Below are 20,062 nucleotides of genomic sequence, written 5' to 3' on the forward strand. Positions count from 1 at the left end.
GCTACATAAAGCCAATAAATCACAAAAATATCACCTATTCTTACCACCATTTCAGAAAATAAAGGACGATTTTATATCACAACAAAAAGCAAAAATGATATAATCCTGGAACAAAGAATTTTTTTTTTCCAAGGCTGGAGCAAACTTACCTTGATATTTTCACCAGACCAATGAAAATTTTCCCATATACACATACTATTCCACAAGCAGATATTTGCAAATTACTGTCTCAAAGTGCAGTGAAACCAGAGGTGAGAAATTGTGCAGACTATAACCTCAATTTTATTAGCAACCTTTTAAAGCATTAAATTGACCTAAGTCAATTTTCTTATGTAAATCCTAAATATGGCTCTCCAGTGACCTGCCAAGTGATAAATTGAGTCTGAATGTGTTTATGTGCAAGTTCCACTTGTTTTATGACAATGGCTGACCTTGTGAGCTACCAGATTATATAGCATCTGCACATGGTGCCATTTAAAGGGTCCTAAAAGGTCGACTGCCACAAAATATCTCCACTCCTTCCTTCTAAGGAAGCCATTCATTACACATAGGCTACACAGCAAAGATGGGAACTATCTTCAGGAGACAGTAGTTCAACTGTGCAAATATAGTTTCTTGCTTGTAATTCAGCAGAGGTTACTATCTCCTATGAGCTACTTAAAACATTAGCCTGAAGGAAGGAAAAACATAGGACACTTCTAAAGCAGGAAGTTGAGAATAGAGAATCAAAGCATGTCTGGTTAGCAGGCTGGCACAGAGACTTTATCACATGAAGTCAAACTGGAGGAATTAGGAAACCTGGAGTTGGTGCTATGTTTGGGGAAACCCCAAACATAAATCTTATGTTTGTGTACAGACCTACATCTGTCTTGCACCAGTTTAGGTATATACTGATTACCTGAAATCTTTAAAATCATGTATACTTTTTTCATATAACTAAGTAGATACATTGCCTATCCCTATCCTATAATGAACAGAATTTCCTGAGACAAACCATTCCTCTTGATACTGACGCTGTTCAGGACACTCTACCCCAAAATACGGCATCTTGGCATTTGAGGAAACAGCAGAAGCAGAAAGGTCTCTCTGACCTTCTCCCAACATATCTCCTGAAGCAAGTCATTAAAAAATTCTCTGACCTTCCCCAAAGGAGGTCATAAGGCCCTCATTCCAGAGGGGTCTTCCCTGTTCCCAGAAGAAAGGACACAGGGAACCAGAGGGGCACTGAACAAACAGGATTTGCTAAGTCCCCTCCAGTTTATTGCCATTAGATCATATCCTTTTGTCTTCCAATCATACTTCTGCACGGCTGCCCGTGGAAACACCCAGCTCCCTCCTTCTTTGGGTCTTCATCTCTGAAGGCTTTTCTATCATGCAAAACTTATGTTAAATAAATTTGGTTATGCTTTCTCTTCTTGTTAATCTGTCTTTTGTAATCTGTAGGGGCTTGAGCCATGGATCCAGCAATGGGTGAGAAAATCTCTTCTCCCCTACAATACACATTTCACAAACTTCAAATTACAGTCAACAAAAATTCCATCCATGTAAGGGGAAGCTTAAGGATACACATGGAGTATTATGTTAGTGGCAAACATATGATGTCACATTAAAGAAGCAGCAAGCTGTTCCACCTACTTGAGAACTGAATGGAGAAGCCCGACTTGCTGATGAAGAAGTCACTGTCGAACTGCAGGGTGAGAGAGTTGAAGGTGCTGTGAATGTCCTCGGGAAGGGCGGAGCCACTCCACTCCTTCAGCAGGATGTCACTGTCCACTGGGCCATCCCACACCTTGAGAATATCATGAGCCATCTCAGTGTCAAAAACTATGAAATGAAGGCTGCAAGAGAGAGCACGGTTTGTATGTTTAATCATAATAATACTTCCCATTTACTGAGTGTGTCCTAACCACAATGTTGTAATGCAAACTAGTTCATTTCATTTCCACCGCGCCCCCCTCAATGTGCCTCAGTATTAACTGACAAAGATGAGGGAATCGAGGCTCATAGAAATTAATTCACTTGTGCAAATTAGAATATAGCACAAACTACTTCAGTCTATTATGGAAGCAGAGAGATAGCTGAGCTAGATGCTAAGATATCCATTGAAAATTTAAAAAGAAATCCTTTAGAGACTGCCGGATCATTTTATAATTCAAAACTTTTCAGGACACACAAACAAAGAAGAGTTTGACACGGCTTTGTTTCAAGCTAAAGTCAATTTTAATATATATGTCAGTGTTTTTCTTAAAATGTCCCACTAGGTGGAAGCACCCACACTGGGAGAAAAGCACATGCAAAGATGCTGTTTGCACCAGAAACATATTTTGTACTTCTATCTGTCTGAACGGTCTGCTCTTGTGCGGTATTTGTTTCTACAAATTTTATTTTCAGAAAAAAACACATTTGAAATACCAATCCAAAGGCAGAAATGCATAATATAAACTCTCTTCTTTATAACGTTTTAACACACTCCTATTAGACTTACACATGTTTTCCAGAGTAACTTAAAAATCTTTGTGCCTGAGGAAGCTCACATTCACAGGCAGCAGACACGTAGTCCTATTTATGGCAATTCAAACAGATAAGAGTTTAGCTAAAACACCAACCAAAATCTGTACTTTTTTAATGCGTGGGTTTATTCATAGATTTTCATTTACTGCTTACTGCACATTGATTGTAAGGAGGATAAAATCACAATAGATGACATACAGAAACTGTACACAAATCTCACTTTATTTTGCACAAATTACATTTTTAAAAAAAATCTATCTCACTCTGAGTAATGTATAAAATAGGTAGTATATTTTTAAAGTGTTCAATATAAAATATTGAATATAGACAAAAGTCCAGAATACAGCAGACATCTGTTACCCCCACCACCACTAATGTTCACTTTTTGCCCTCTTTGCTTCATATCTTTCATAAACAGGATCTCACAGGTACAGCCAAGCATCCCTTCATTCCACTGACTCATCTCTTCTTTCTCTCATCCCACACTCTGAAGTTGCAATGTACTATCTCCATTTATATTTTCACGTGTGTGTATGTGTGCATGTACGACTATATCCCTAAACAATACATAGTGATATGTTGTGTGTTTGGCAGTGATTACACAATAGAAATCATTTTGTCACGTACATTTTTGTATCAATTCAATTTGCTTTTATATTCAGCATTATATGAGACTCCTCTGTGGAGAGAACTAACATTAATAAAGCAAATGTATTTCACAGGGCCTAGCTTCCAAAGCCCTGTAGTTTCAGGTATAGCCTAACTTTTTTAAATTACACATAGAAATGTTAAGCTTGCAAACGACAGGAAACTTTTCACAGGCTAAAGTCTCTGTTGTAGATAAAGAATTGTAACACAGCAAAATTGCTGGCTCAAAGGGCAGATGTCCTTAGTGCAGGTTAACCTTCTGATTGATATGTTGAGAAAGTTACTTGATTGTTATGTAAATATACTGAGGAAATTGCTGTAGGAAAAGAAAGTGTTTGCTTAGAACAAGCTTTTGTTGGTGGATTGACTTAACCTTTTGCAAATTGCATTATGGAATGTCACTTTGTTTATTTCACTGATGTTACTAGTTTCCATTGTTAAAACTATACTTAGTTAGCCATAACACTGCCCATGTCCTTGTGTTCTTTGTAATGATTAAATCAACTGAATTTTCTTCTGAAACTTCCTTGTGTGTACAATAAAAGGGAGAAGCTAACTTTGAATCAGGGCCATTGCATTCAGCTTTCTCTTCCTAATGGGGAAATTACTGAAGTGCAGTCCTCGTGGGCTTCTCAATGCATTCATACTGCTTTGAGTAATCAAGTAATTCTTTCTTACGTCACCGTTACACTCCTCTGTTCTGAAAAAAAGTAGAATCATGTTAATTTACTTTAAAACATGAGTAAGTGCTATATTTTTCTAGTCTCTTCTGAAGGATAGTTAGTTTCTAGTTTTTAATTATGACAAATGATGCTGCAATGGACATTCTGGAACACTGATCCAAGGATCTTTGTAGCTGGGCATCAAGAAGAGGACTTGCCAAGTTATTCGTCCCGTGACTCCAACTACTTAACTACGTGTAGTCTCACAATAGTGAACGGACATCCTTGTTTTGTTAAATCTTTACCTATACCTGATGTTATCAGATCGACAATGGTACAAATAGAAAATATGATGTTTGTGAAATGGCATCTTGTTTAAATTATGTTTCCTTGATTATTCACAAGGTTGGTATTTTTTGTGTGTATATAAGGCATTTCTCCTTCAATATTGTTCAACGATTCAACAAATATTTATTGAGCACAAGCAGTATACAAGGCACACGTCTCGGAACTTGGAATACATCAGTGAACTAAACAAAGACCCTGTCTTCATGGAGCTTATATTAAATGGGAGGAGAAAAACAGTGAACAGCAACCATAACAACCGAGTAAAGAATACTGCATGTTAGTAAGTGGTAAATACAATTGAAGAAAGAAGAACAAAAGACCATAATAAGGACCATCAGGAATGCCAAGATTGGGGGGAAAAAGCGGAAGACTGAAGCATTAAATGAGGTGGTTAAGTTAAGCCTTACTGGTGAGGTGAGATCTGAGCAGAGACCTGAAGGAGTTAAGGGAGTTTGTCTTATTGTATGTGAGGAAAGAGTTAAGCCAAGCAAATTACAATTCCTTGAAATTGATAAGACAAGCATACAGAAAGGACATTGTTGGGAGGGAGGGGGGAGAGGGAGGTGGGAGGGAGGTTTCGATAATTGGCCACAATAATCAACCACATTGTATACTGACCAAATAAAATAAAATAAAATATTTTTAAAAAATAATAAAGGGAAAAAATAAATAAAAAACAAAAAAACTCCTATGTAGGGGATAACATTCGCGGACAACCTGGAGCCCGGTATAGCCACAGCAGAGGGAGGGACCGAGAAGCAAATGCTAAGATCAGGGAAGAAATAGGTTTTTTTTCGGGGGGGAGGAGAAAGGAAGTGCAGGGAGAAGGGGAAAAACACATAGGCCATTATAGACAATTTTAAGGATTTTGTCCTTTACATAGGGTGATATGCCACTGAAAAATTAAAGTGCTTTCTCTGTCAACAACAGACTGTCCAAGGAACATGTAGAATCTGTGAACTTCTTCAGTAATCCAGGTAAGAGATGCCTGTTACTTAGAAGAGCTTGACAGTGGAGGTACCAAGAGGTTATCAGATTCTGGATACATTCACAGGGAAGAGAAAGCAGAATCAGATTGAGGCATGTGCGAGAAAGAGAGGATGCAGGTCTCAAGTTTTTGGCCTAAGAAACTAGAAAGTTGGAGTTGCCATCAACTGAATAGAGAAAGGGTGCAGATGGAACATGTTTGTGGGATGTGGAAGACCAGAGATTCTGCCTTAGAGATGCTGAGCTCAGAATGTCTAGAGACGTAAAGCAGAGAGGGTGAGTAGGCAGTTGTTTATGTGAGTCTGGAGTTTCAAAGATAAGCGTGGATGGAGATTAATATACATGTGTCTTCAGTAAAGAAATGGTTTTGAAACCATGGGACTAGATGAAATCATCAAAGATCATAGGTGAAGAGGAGACCATGGACTCTGAATTGCCTGCTCAGATATGTTTGCCCATTTTCATAATGTTGTTATTACAGTATATTAGGTTATGTTATGTTATGTTACATTATAATATTATTGCTGAGAGATTTTGTTACACACCTTTATCATGTTAAGAAAAATTCCCTGCTACTTACTACATGTTAGAAGGGGTTTTGTTTTATCTGGTTTTGTTGTTGATCATAAAAAAGTATTAAATTCTATTAAATTATTTTCTACACCTATTTACATGATCATAGAATTATTTGTTCTTAATATACACGGGAGCAATAATTACATACTAGATACCATTGTGGCATGTATGTGCTTAAATTATTGAGTTCAGTTCTTTATTTTTCTTTCTTTTACTATATTGTACTATACTTGTCCTTTCTTATATATATTATACTATACTTGTTTGTGCTATATTTTCTTTTCTTCTGACAGGAAGGTTATTTTAGCCTCACAAAATGAATTGGACCACTTTTGTCTGAAAGACTGTTTTTCAAAGTATTAATATAATGTAATCTATTATTTTTTTCAATTTTATAAAAAAAAATTTCTACTGTATAGGTATATCTCTATTTCCATTTCAATTATTGATTATTTTGATCTCCTGTGTTTATCTTAATAAATCTTGTCAGTTATTTGTTTAATCAATAATACTTTTGCAGGAATTAGTTTCTGGATTTGCTAATTACCTTAATTGTTTCTTTCGTTATTTTCTTTTACTATATTTGTTGTGTTTTTCACTTCTGCTTCTTTGAATTTATTCTGATGCTTTTTTCAATTTGTTATTAGCTGAATCCTTAACTTTTTTATTTTTCAAATTATCTTCTTTTTCTAATATGTGCATTTAGGGCTTTAAATTTCACATTAGCTGTTAATCATGTGTATTTTTTATTTTCAAAATGGAGGGTGTGTTTTATTACTTTCTCGTTATACATTTTTATTTCTATTCCTTTTGGGTCAGGATATGAGGTATAAAAGATAGTTGTTCTCTGTATTTACTGACAGTTGGTTTGTTTTTACTACATGATCATGTTTATATAGTTTTCATATTTACTTAAACAGAATGTACAGGTTCTAATTGTAGGTTGTATATATCTTTCAAAAGCTTAATGACTATGTGGTTCAAATCCTCTATAAATATATTAATTTGCTATCTGTTTGATCTATGAATCATAAAGAGGTAGAAGCCTATGCAGATACCTATGTTTCCATATAACTCAGTCATTTGTTGGAGTGTTTGTCCTGAAAGTATGCTCTCAGCTGAATGCAAGTACCTAACTGTCATATATTACTGATGAATATGTATCCCTAAATAATATAAATAACAATTTTGTGTGTTTAACAATAATTGCACAAGGAACAGTAGGTTCTTTGAATGTTAAAGTACAAAGTTTTCTTTCAGGTTCATTAAGATCTATCTCTCTATCTCTCTATCTATCTAACCTTCCTTACTCTAGTGCTTCTAAGATCTTCTCTCTGCTTTTGATATTTTTCAGTCTTTCTAGAATGGATCTCAGCATTCACCGATTTTAATTAATTTTACCTGGACACATTAAGCTTATTAAATGCAAAATTTGTGTTGTCTATCAACTGTAGGAATTAAGGTGAAATACGCAAATACTACTTGTCATACCATCACCGTAGAATTATTCGACTTTTTATACAATGTGTGGTTACTATGTATGAATTCATGGCACTGCATTTTGAACTATGCATGAAATGGTTATTTTTTATAAAATATAAATTACCAAAACTAACTCAAGGAGATCAATATGGACAAACATACAGAAATATATATCTTATATTTATCAAAATATTTTGAAATTTATGACAAATTGAAAACAGAATAAATGTCCTACAACAAAGGAATTAAAAGTTTAGTAAATATGGTATGAAGGGAAGTCCATAAAGTGCTGATAAGTGAACAAAGCAACTATAAAACTATGTCTTTTGTTTACCTTGTATAAATAATTGTATTTATTAACTCGAATACTTGCATGCAGATTTTAAAAAATGTATAACATTTTTTGATTTTTTTCCATTATAGAGGTTTTTTTATAATTAAAATGTATTTATTGAGATAAAGAAATAATAAAAAAAGGTTTTTTTCTTGGAGATTGGGAATATAACTATCAGGTTCACAGTAGCACATCTTAATATTATTCCGGAGGTTCTAGCCACTGCGGTAAGGCAAGAGAAAGGGCATAAAATTTGGAAAAAAAATAAAATGAATCTCATTATTTGTAGATAACATGATTGTAAACAAAGAAAAATTTTTTAAAATCTACAAACTTTTAGAATTAATAAGTGATATTTATACAAGACAAATATAAAATTACAATTTATTTTGATATACCAGCCATAAATAAAAAATGAAATAAAAATACTATTTATCATCAAAAAGCATTCTATATCTAGGAATAATAACCCAAGATGTGCAAGACCTCCACCCAGAAAAGTAGAAAGCATTATTTGAGACAAATCATGTAAGACCAAAAAAATGGAGCAATATATCATATCAGGATCAGAAAATTCAGAATTTTATAAGATGTCAATTTTCCCCAAACTAACCTATTGATGCAATGTGATTTCAATAAAAATCCTGGCAATTTCTTTTGTAGAAAATAACACATGTTTCTAAAATGCATATGGAAATGCAGAGGGATAAGAATAGTCATGGCAATCTATATGAAGAAAAGTGAGGCTGGAGGATTATAGTATCAGATATCAAGACTTATTATAAAGTAATTAAGCAATTAAGATAGAAGGGTATTGCACTGAGTAGACAAATAGATCAATGGAATGGAACAAAGCTCAGAAACAGACCTACCTAGATAGAATTGTCTGGTTTATGACAAATATTGCACCTTAATACAATAAAGAAAAAATAGACATTACAACAAAAAGCCAATTCAATTTCAATGTGGACAAAAACTTTGACATCCCCACCCCTATACCATACACAAAAATTTATCCAAGATATAAATATGGAAGGTAAAATAAATCTAGAAGAAAAGCTAAGAGAATATTTTTATAACTTTGGGGAGCAGGATCTCTTAAACTGGACACAACAAACCAACAAAATATGTGCTATAACATAATCTAAATGCAGACAAGAAACTCAATAATCATAAATGAAAAATGAATAAAAATAAATCTGACTTATTGGAATTAAAAACCCATGTTTAACAAAGGAAATCATTATGAGACTGAAAAGAAGACCATGAAGTTTAAGAACAAATATGTTAAACATATAATCAATAAAAGATTGCATTTAGGATCTATAAAAACTATGTAGAAACCAACAAGCAAAAGACAGACATTCTAGTATGGGAAAAATGGGCAAAAGACTTTCACTGGCAGTTCATAAAGAGGATATTCAAAAGGGCAATGAATATATAAAAAGGGGTTGACCTTCATTAGTGATCAGGGAAATGCAGATAAAGACTATTACACACCCAACAGAATAGCTAAAATGAAAAAGACAGTCAATTCTGAGTGTAGTCGAGAAGATGGAGTGCCTGGAAATCTCATACGCACTTTCGTGGGGGTGAGGATAGGCATAAGCACTTCTGAAAACTGTTCGACAGGATCTACTATAGCTGCATGTATGATTCACCATTACCCAGCAATTCCAGTCCTGGGTATGTACCCAAGAAAAAACATGCATTCATTCACCAAATAACATGTCAGAGCATATTCAACACAGCACTACTTGCAATAAACCCAAACTGGACCAAAACAATCCAAATGTCTGCCAACACCCAGAATGAACAAATTATAGCATATTCCTGCAATAGAATATCCATCTATATCAATGGAAGTGAAGATTAAGGAAATCTAGCAAGCACTAAACAAATCACTCTGCATAATTCCATTTTATATAAAGTTCAAATTGGGCAGTGTTCATTTGAAGTCAGAATAGTGGTTATTCTTGAGGATGGATGATTCCAACAGAGCTCAAAGGGTACATCTTGGGTCCTGATAATGTTCCGTTTCTTTAACTGGGAGCTGGTTACACCAGGTAATTATTTTGTGAATAAGCTGAACGGTTACAATTTGTGCAGCTTTATGCATTTATGTTACATGCTAATGAGATGCTTACATAGACAAACATGCACCTGATGCCTTGAGTTTTACCATCTTGGAAAATGTGATTCCAACAGAAAATATAATATAATGAAATTTAAATACTGATAACATAACAGACATTTCTCATTCAAATGAAAAATTGTTGAAAGTCAAAATGTCAGACAGTATAACACAAAGTAGGCGAGGTTAAAAATTGAAAATAAAAATAGTATCATCCCTAAGGAACTCATGCTTGTGTCAGAAAAAGGGATGTCAGAAAAACCCACACACACGGCAGTGCACAGCCTCACAAGCTCTCACGGATGTGAATAAGGTGTCAGGTGAGCATAAGAGGGCTTGAGTCTAATTCTGCACAGGAAGGTTCTTGTCAGGCTGAGAGAAGTGAGGAAGAGGATTCAAGTAAAGGAGATAACAGGAATTGAAGGTAGGAGGCAAAGTTCGAAGAGAGAAAAAAGTGACTAAACAAATAAATATATTGGAATGTCTATAGCTTTCTACAAACAAATATAAAGTATAAAATGTCTTAAAGATGTTTTCCTACCAGATTGGCAAAGATTAAAAAGACATTGCCCAGTTTCAGTGAGGATGTGGAGATACTACCTTTTCATATAGCATTGGTGGCCTCTTTTAGAAGCATTTGGTAATGGCTATAAAAATTAAAATGTGCACACACAGCAAGTCCAGCTAGAAATTCATCATACAAAGTACCCTTGAGGTGATATATTGGGAGAATGGTCGCATTACTTATAACAGTAAAAAATTGAAAACAACCCAAATATCCCAAAAGGGTAGAGTTTAAATAAATTATGGCACATAAGACAATGAAATACCATTCAACAACTAAATAGAATGAGGTGGAATTACAAATAAGGACAAAAAATTAACCATGTTTATTAACTGAAAAAAAAATCTTCAGCTTAGTACTATAGAACAATTCTATTTTTCTAAAACTAAATAGAGAACTCAAATTTTATATATTTTTGTTAGCAAAGAAAAAAACTATAAAAATATATACCACATTTTCAACCATAATTATCTTTGGTGTCTAGGATTACAATGAACTACTTTCAGAGTTTTCATTTTTCTGCAACATTTCATTATTTCAAAATAAAGGGAAATAGGTAACCATAAATGCTGTGACAAAGAGTTTGAATTTATTCTGCATAATGAGCATGCAAATTGTTTTTGCTTTTTAACGTGAGCAAATGAAACATATCCACACCATACATGTGCACACCATAGAATATACACAGGAAGGTGTAAGACATTTGCCAGCATGTTATGGATGTTTTTTGTTTTTATTTTGTTTTGTAGTTTTCCAAAATCTCTAAGTATGCATGTCTTACAGTCATATAAAATGAATATTATTAAAAACAAACAAACAAACAAAAACCATGCTGCTCAGAGTGGAAACAGTGGTCATGTAACAGGCCTAGCGAATTATGAAGTTCTGTCCAGGGAAGGGGCAGCAGAGGAGGCGGGGAGTGGAATTTTGGAGACTCCAGGTGTAGAATTGAGGAGATGTGATGTCGCACAAGTGTGGGAGGGAGAAGAGTTCACCATACCAGGTGTTCGCCCTGGATATCTTGACACACGGTTATGACATTAAAGAGAGAATATGTACAGAAGTTAGGATGTAGGGACATGCTGAGTTCAGAGAAGAAAATATTATTTTTAGATGGGATAATAAGAATGGAACTTTTATTGAGGAGTTAATATTTTAACTGGGCCCTAAATGGGAAGAAGCTGCAGGTGAAGCAATGAGGAGAAACCCTGGAAGAGCGTTTGTCAAGGGAGAAGCCGCAAAGCACGGGTCGTGGCTGGGGCGCAGCCACTGCTGCACGTGTGCGATGTGTGCAGTCACTGTGGCGCCCAGGACGGCCCGCGGGGCCAGTGAGCCGCACCCGGGGGCGCTGCGGGGCTGGCCAAGGAGCTCACGCCTGGCCATGGACAGCAGAGTGTGCAAGAGACTGGACGGTGGGAGGGTCAGCTGGGAGGTGAAGTGACAGGAAATTGACGGGAGCTTTAAGTGAGGAACTGGTGACGGCAGACAAGCAGACATAGAAATGACAGGGCTCTGGTTTCACGGTTCACTCATTTTTTTTTTTTTTTCCTCAGTGCCTATCATGAAAAATTACATGTAAGTCACTGAAAGAAGTTTGTAAGACATGTATTCATATCTTTATTTACTTTTTTTTTTTTTTAGGTGGGAAAGTACTGGAGATTGGGGGAGGAGAAATGAGGAGAAACAGGGAAACAGGTCTGGGGAACAGTACTAATGATGAAATTGAGGTTTCTGGAGTATATTTGTGAGGAGTTTACCACAAGCAGCTGAAAAATGTGACAGGATCCAGGGAGAGATACCAAGGAAATATGGTTCGGCTTCTACCATTTTATCTTTTGTGCTTTCTATACTCTGAAACATGTCCAGGAGTCTCTTTAATGTCTTTATCTGGGGTCACTCTCTCTGGGACATCTCCATCCTTCTCGGTGCAACCACTCTCGGCCCTCACGTTGACGTTCTCCTTCTCTAGTTCCTCTGGCTGCTAACCTAGATCCTCTCCAACAGTGGCAATGTCAATGTCCCAACTGTCAGCTCTTCCTCCTGTAACTACATTTATGTCCAATTCGAATTTCACTTTCCAGAATATCCCATTTCATTTCTTCTCTGCGCTTTCATCCTTGTTGACCAATTCCCTCTTTGGATAATTCATTTTGGTAGAATGGCAAGTGAGTTTATCACTGGGAGACAAGGAAGCGACACAGCTACCCCCTCTGCTGCCGGCACATAAACCGAGTAGCAGACGCCCAGGGAGCAGTCACCAGCAGACTTCGAGGGAAGAGATGTGCTCAGTTACTGATGAGGATGTGCTTCTGTCACATATGTAGTGATGTGGGACCTGCAGAGCTAACAGCAGACTTTGTCCTTTATGCCCTTCCTCACTGTTAACATACCAAGGCAACCAAAACGTGAGTCGTATTGTTGGAGGACTGGTGCTATTTAACTGAACTGTGTGGTAACTGAAATTGTGTGTATCAGAACCTTGCAAAGTGAGGGGTGCTTGCAGTTTTCATCTCTGACTCACTTTCATCTAAGTAGTTGGTGAGGTAAGCTAACCCAAGCTCCAAGTGCCCCAGCTAAGGAGGTTTAGCTTGGCAGCCATAGACCTGAGGGCAAACTTGGTAGCTCTACTGCTGTCTTGTATTTCAGTGGCTCAGATTCTTTTATCTACTTATTTCCTCACATTATCTACAAAAAGATAGGGGAGGTCACATTGTTATCTTAAGAGGAAAGAAGGAATTTGAGATGCTTTGATTCCTGCCTGGCCCCAAACCTGTCTGGCATGTCAGCAAAATGTTTTCAACTTGTGCCCCAAGTGCATCTACTAAGGCTCCACAGGGAGATTGGGAATAAATGTCTAATGAAAGGAGATCATTTGCCTGCTGTTTTCCTTTTGAGTGTATTTCCTGTAGGATCTTAAAGGCTGGTCAAGAACAGACTAAAATATTTCTGGAGCTTCAAACCAGATCTTGCTCTGATCTCTCTACAACCTGGCACTGCCAAAAACCAAATCCTGGACATGCCAAAGGGAGACTACCATCATCAATCCACATGTTACTTTCTTTAAAATTCTGCATAGAGACAGTTTTGACAATCTCGATAAATTTTTGATATGCATCTAATACTTCATGAGCTTATTAAAAAGAATTCTTTTCAACTGTACTACCACGTGCAATTTCCTGTGAACAATTAGCAACAGAAATGCATTCAAAGTGACACACTTACAGAAGAACAATTAAAACTAAGGAACAATGTACATATACCATTATATAAAACATACCCTTTTCTGCTGCTTGATAAATATGTTTATAATGCTGTGACTTTTATTATATAAATCACAGCTGTGTTCAGCAATGAAATACAATGAGTCTCTTAAAGAAATGTTGACCCCTAATGGGGCTAAATTTAACACAATGTCTTGTGATTAGACTTTTAATTAAATTCAGCTCCTGTAACTGTTTTATAGCATGTATGTTAAAATTACAAACCTCTTCCAGACACAACAGCCCCATAATAATAACTATTTGGGGCCTTCAATTATTTTAAGCAAAAAGTCATAGCAATATACAATCAGAAATTGCTCTGGGCCTCAGTGAAATCAAAGCAGCCCAGTAACACCTGGCCTGAAGCATTGAAACCAGCCCTTTAACATCTTCTGAGATCCTGCTGTTTCTTCATTCACTGAATTTGAAAAAAAAATTTACGTGAAAAATTCACAGTATGAATGCAAAGTAATACATTTTATTTACATTTAAAATATTAAATACTTAAGTTAATCCCTGGACTCATGTTTATATGACTGATGTGTATTCCTCATTTTCAAGTAAACATTAAAGGTAATATTGGCCATGTGTCCAATGAAATAACTAAGACTTAGTAAACTCATCAGCAAATATCAAGGCTAAGACCAGATCCTATTTTTTTTTCCTGAGTATTAGTGCAATTTTAAGCCTAAAATGGTATATTATGTACTTTTAATTGTCCTTTTTTCCAAACCATACTAAAAATTGTATATATTTTCTTGATGAAGAGAGATTCAATCACTGGAAACATTTTGGGATTAAGTTTAATATCAGTTGAGTAAAATAATTATAAATACCGATGTTTCCTCTTAACTTTCTTATTAGGAAGGAGTTCATATGCTAAATTAAATTAGTATGTTCATAAATTTGACATTGTATACTTCATATTGAAAAGATATGTATGAGAAGAAAACGCTTCCCAAACAACACATTGGTGTTTGCAATGTATTTTTATTCTAGGATGCTAATTGTTAAATATCAAAGTCAGCTCATGTTAAAATAGTTGCATATTTTTTATTACTTTGAATCATATTTCTTGATTTATTTTCTCTTTTCTTATTAAATTGTTAACAAAGTGTTAGATTCACCTGCAAAGAGTGAATTCATCACTTGGTTTGCACTTAGAGGAAGACTGTGCTCATTCTTATTCAAGGAAAAAAATCGCAAGGGGAATTGTAAGAAAAGCAAGTTTGAAATCTTCCCTTTATGTAAAGATTTATGTAAACAGATTCACTTTATGTAAAGTCATGCAATTAATTGTAGATGATTTCTGCAATTTTTTAAAAGCAAAATGAGTGGAATGGATTTTATAGTACTCATATCAAGTATTCAGGAATTCAAAGTTAACTGATATTTAATTTTATTTCTTTCAATGGAAAAGTGACTTCATTGATTTTCATGAAGAATGTGAAGTCTTAATTCTTTTACTCAAATATACAATAGTGTTTTACCAATACATCAGTATATATCTAATTAATCGTTTTTTATTGGTTATGAATATTCATGGGATACAAAGCTGATTGTCACCCCTCATGCCCAAGATGTGACGGCCAGATCCATACTGGCAGCATGCCAATTACCACAAATTGTGACTGTACCACATGTCCTCCACCCAATTATCCCCAACCTTCATCCCCATCTCACTTTCCCCACTCCACTTTGTATCCCTAGGTATGTTCTCTCCCTCTGCAAGTCCAACGCACCATGTGGTCTTTCTTTCTCTCTTAGATCCTACTTATGAATGAGTACATGTGGTATTTATCCCTCTGTGCTTTGCTTATTTTACTCAACATAAGTTTCTCCAAGCTCATCCATGTTGTTGCAAATGGAAGAATTTCATTCTTTTTTATGTCAGAGTAGTATTCCATGGTGTATATATACCACATTTTCCTTATCCAATCATCCACCAATGGACATTTAGGTTGGTTCCAAATCTTGGCTATTGTGAACAAAACTGCAATGAACATGGGAGTGTAGGTAGCACTTTGACATGATGATTTCCATTCCTTTGGGTACATACGCAGAAGTGGGATTGCTGGATTGCATGGAAGATCTGTCTGTAGTTGTTTCAGAAACCACCATACTGTTTTCCATAGTGGTTGTAGTATTTACAGTCCCACCAACAGTGTAGGAGTGTTCTCTTCTCTCCATACCCTTGTCAGCATTTGTTATTCACCGTCTTCTTGATTATAGCCAGTCTAACTGGGGCGAGATGATATCTCAATGTGGGTTTTAATTTGCATTTCCCTGACGGCTAGTGATGTTGAGCATTTTTTCATGTACCTGTTGTCCATTTGTATGTCCTCCTTCAAAAAATGTCCATTTAGCTCCATTACCCATTTTTTTAATTGGGTTATTTGGTTTTTTTAATGTATAATTGCTTGAGTTCCTTGTATATTATGAATATTAATCCCTTATCAGATGCATAGTTAGCAAAATGTTTCTCCCACTCTGTAGTTTGTCCTTTCACTCTATTGATTGTTTCCTTTGCTATGAGGAAGCTTTTTAGTTTGATATAGTCCCATTTGTTAATTTTTTTCTTTTGCTGCTTGTGCTTTCGGGCTCATGTTCATAAAGTCTGTGCCCAGACTTAGTCCCTTATGTGTTTCACCTATATTTTCCTTTAGTAATGTTAAAGTTTCAGGCCTTATATTTAAGTTTTTAATCCATTTTGAGTTGATTTTAGTATATGGTGAGAGGTGCGTGTCTAGTTTCATTAATCTGCATATGGATACCCAATTTTCCCAGCACCACTTATTGAAGAGGCAGTCTTTTCCCCAATGTATTTTTCTGTTGCCTTTGTCAAATATCAGATGGCTGTAAGCCTGAGTGGTGATTTCTGGGTTCTCTATTCTGCTCCACTGATCCAGGTGTCTATTTTTATGCCAGTACCATGCTGTAGGGTTTACTATAGCTTTGTAGTGTAATTTGAAGCCAGGTAGTGTTATGCCTCTGACTTTATTTTTTTTGTTCAGGATTGCTTTGGCTATTCAGGGTCTTTTGTTGTTCCATATGAATGTTGAGATTGATTTTTCCATTTCTGTGAAGAATGTCATAGGTATTTTGATGGGGATTGCACTGAATCTGTAGATCGCTTTGGGAAGTATAGACTTTTTCACAATGTTAATTCTTCCAATCAAAGAGCATGGAATGTCTTTCTATCTTGTGTCTTCTTTAATTTCTTCCAGTAGTAGTTTGTAGTTCTCACTGTAAGATCTTTCACCTCCTTAGTTACATTGATTCCTAGGTATTTTCTTGTTTTGTGAATGTTGTAAATGGACTTACTTTCTTGATTTCTCTTTCTGTTACTCATTTTTGGAGAATACAAATGAAATCATAATTTGAGGGGATTTATTTTGTATCCCACAATGTTACTGAAATTATTAACCAGCTCCAAGAGTTTTTCGATAGAGTCTTTAGGTTTTTCTATATATAGCATCATGTCATCTGCAACTAGGGACACTTTGACTTCATCTTTTCCAATCTGGATTCCCTTTATTTCTTTCTCTTGCCTGATTGCTCTGACTAGTATTTCCAGTAGTATGTTAACTAGAAGTGGTGAGAGTGGGCACCCTTGCCTTGTTCCTGTTCTTAAGGGAAAAGCCTTCAGTTTTTTGCCATTCAGAATGATACTGGCAGTGGGCTTGTCATACATGGCTTTTACTATGTTGAGATACTTTCCTTCTATACCTAATTGGTTGAGAGTCTTTATCATGAAGGGATGTTGAATTTTGTCAAATGCTTTCTCAGCATCTATTGAGATAATCATATATTTTTTGTCCTTGATTTTATTGATGTGATGTATCACATTTACTCACTTTCATATGTTGAACCATCCTTGCATCCTGGAATGAATCCCACTTGATCACGGTGTATAATTTTTTTGATGTGTTGCTGTATTCTGATTGCTAATATTTTGCTGAGGATTTTTGCATCTATGTTCATCAAGAATATTGGCCTGTAATTTTCTTTTTATGTTGTGTCATTATCTGGTTTTGGTATCAGAGTTACGTTGGCCTCATAGAATGAGTTTGGAAGAATGGCTTCTGTTTTAATCTTTTGGAATAGTTTGAGGAGAATTGGTATTAATTCCTCTTTAAAGGTTCAGTACAATTCACCTATAAAGCCATCTGGACCCGGGCTTTTCTTTATTGGAAGATTGCTGATTGCCACTTCAATCTCATTGCTTGTTATAGGTCTGTTCAGGTTTTATGTCTCTTCTTGGTTCAGTCTGAGTAGTTTATATGTGTCCAGAAACTTATCCATATCTTCCAGGTTTTCATATTTGTTGTCATATAGTTGTTTATAAAAATATGTAATGATTCTTTGTATTTCTGTGGTATTGGTTGTAATGTCTCTCTAAATGTCTATTTTATTTCTCTTCTTGAAAAACCAACTTTGTGTTTTGTTGTTCTTTTCTATCATTTTTTGGGTCTCTATTTCATTTAGCTCTGCTCTGATCTTAATTATTTCTTTCAAGGCTTTCCTTCAGAAATGAGGGAGAAATAGTGCATTTCCCAGACAAACAAAAACCATGGGAATTCACCACCATATGACCAGCACCGTAAGAAATTCTGAAGGGAGTCCTTCATCTGTAATCTGAAAAATGAGGATCACTGTTGCATATACACAAGAAAGAGCAAAACCCACCATTAAAACAAAAATGCCAGTGAGAAACAAAAAGAAGCTAAATCATACCACCTCAAATTTCCAACTAGCATTGAAAAAGAGAAACAAAAGGGGAAGTAATGATCAAAAGATATTCAAATCATCTAAACAAAAAGCAATTAAATGATAGGAATTAAACAATACCTGTCAATAACTACCCTAAATGTGAACGGATTAAATTCCCCATTCAAAAGACACAGATTGACGGATTGGATTAAAAAGCTAGACCCAAGTACATGCTGTCTTCAAAAGACCTATCTCACCTATAGAGACACACAAAGACTAAAAGTGAAGGGATAAGAAAAAATATACCATGCAAATGAAAACAAAAAGCAAGCAGGAGTGGCTATTCTTATATTGGCTAAAATAGACTTTAAACCAAAAAACATAAAAAAAGACAAAGAAGGCCACTATATAATGATGAAAAGATCTATCCAGCTAGTAGACATAACAATCATAAATATGTATGCACCCAATACTGGAGCATGCAGATATATAAAGCAAATACTCTTAGACCTAAAGAAAGAAATAGGCCCTAATATGTTAATAGTGGGTGACCTGAACACCCCCTTTCAGTATGGGCAGATCTTCCAGGCAACAAATCAACAGAGACATAGGATTTAAACTATACCTTAGACCATCTGGACCTGGCAGGTATCCATACAACATTTCACTCAACAACTAAAGAATATACTTTTCTCTCATCAGCACATGGAACATTCTCCAGGATAGACCACATATTAGGTCACAAATCTAGTCTCAGCAAATTTTTAAAAATTGAAATCGTTCCAAGTATCTTTTCAGACCACAATGGACCAAAACTGGAAATTAATAACAAGCAAAACTCTGGAAACTATACAAATACATAGAAACTAAACAATAGGTTCCTGAATTACCTATGGGTCCAAGAAGAAATTTCTTGAAGCTCATGAAAATAAAGATATATCATACCAAAACCCGTGGGATACTGCAAAAACAGTACTAAGAGGCAAATTTATTGCAATAAATGCTTACATTAAAAGAACAGACAGACTTCACATAAAAAACCTAACACTACACCTCAAAGAACTTGAAAAACAACAACAATCCAATCATAAATGTAGTAGACAGAAAGAAATAATTAATCATTTATGTTGATGAAGGACACACATTAATTTTAAATTAGTTATTATGAAAAATGTTTGCTTTTTACACATGCTTTAAGCTCTTTTTATTGCTCCTCTTACATAGTGAGAATCTTTCTTACATAGTGTTTGTAAGTGGTAATAGTTTGTGTCATGGTAGTTCAACTCCCTCCCAAAGTGTCAATGTCATTAAATTAAAGTAAGACACGTGAATTTCAAAGGACATAAATGTCAGAAAAAGAGAAACAGAGCATAATGGAAGGACATATGAATCCCCCTAACTCCACTCCATCCCATTTATTTTCATTAAAAGTTGCAGTACTTTTGAGTCTATGAAAGCTATTTAATATACATGACTATGTTTGTCAGGATGCCTTTTGAGAATAAGGACAAGCATCACTGGTTTATGAACTTTCCCATCCTTTCTATTCCTTTAAGAAGAGGTTCTGGCTTTGACCTCCTTGTGTCATTCAGCTTCACATATTTTAAGGAGGAGCTGAATGGATACAACAGCATGATGGAGAAATACCGACATCTGAAACATGTGGTGTATTAAGGCTGTTGGGAACCAGAGGTTTTTTGTGTCATTTTTTGGGGGTGCAGAGTTGGCTGGCTAGTATAGGGATCAAACCCTGGACTCTCAGAGTTTTGTAGAAATAAACTTTGTAGTGGGCCGGCCCGGTGGCGCACTGGATAGTGCGCCGCTTGGGAAGCGCGGCGGCGC

General features: G+C 35.6%; 1 protein-coding gene across 1 annotated transcript in view; it reads right to left on the reverse strand.

The window, feature by feature from the left end:
- CSMD1 (CUB and Sushi multiple domains 1) overlaps positions 1-20,062 on the reverse strand; it is a gene marked incomplete at its 5' end in the record, with an annotated part of 372,382 nt that overhangs the window by 349,562 nt on the left and 2,758 nt on the right. Inside the window, one exon of the mRNA XM_008574770.1 lies at positions 1,636-1,838. Coding sequence (XP_008572992.1) covers positions 1,636-1,838 — 203 coding nt within the window. The remainder of the gene's footprint in view (positions 1-1,635; positions 1,839-20,062) is intronic.

The sequence above is a fragment of the Galeopterus variegatus genome, unplaced genomic scaffold (assembly GCF_000696425.1).
Source record: "Galeopterus variegatus unplaced genomic scaffold, G_variegatus-3.0.2 Scaffold1099, whole genome shotgun sequence".
Lineage (NCBI taxonomy): Eukaryota > Metazoa > Chordata > Mammalia > Dermoptera > Cynocephalidae > Galeopterus > Galeopterus variegatus.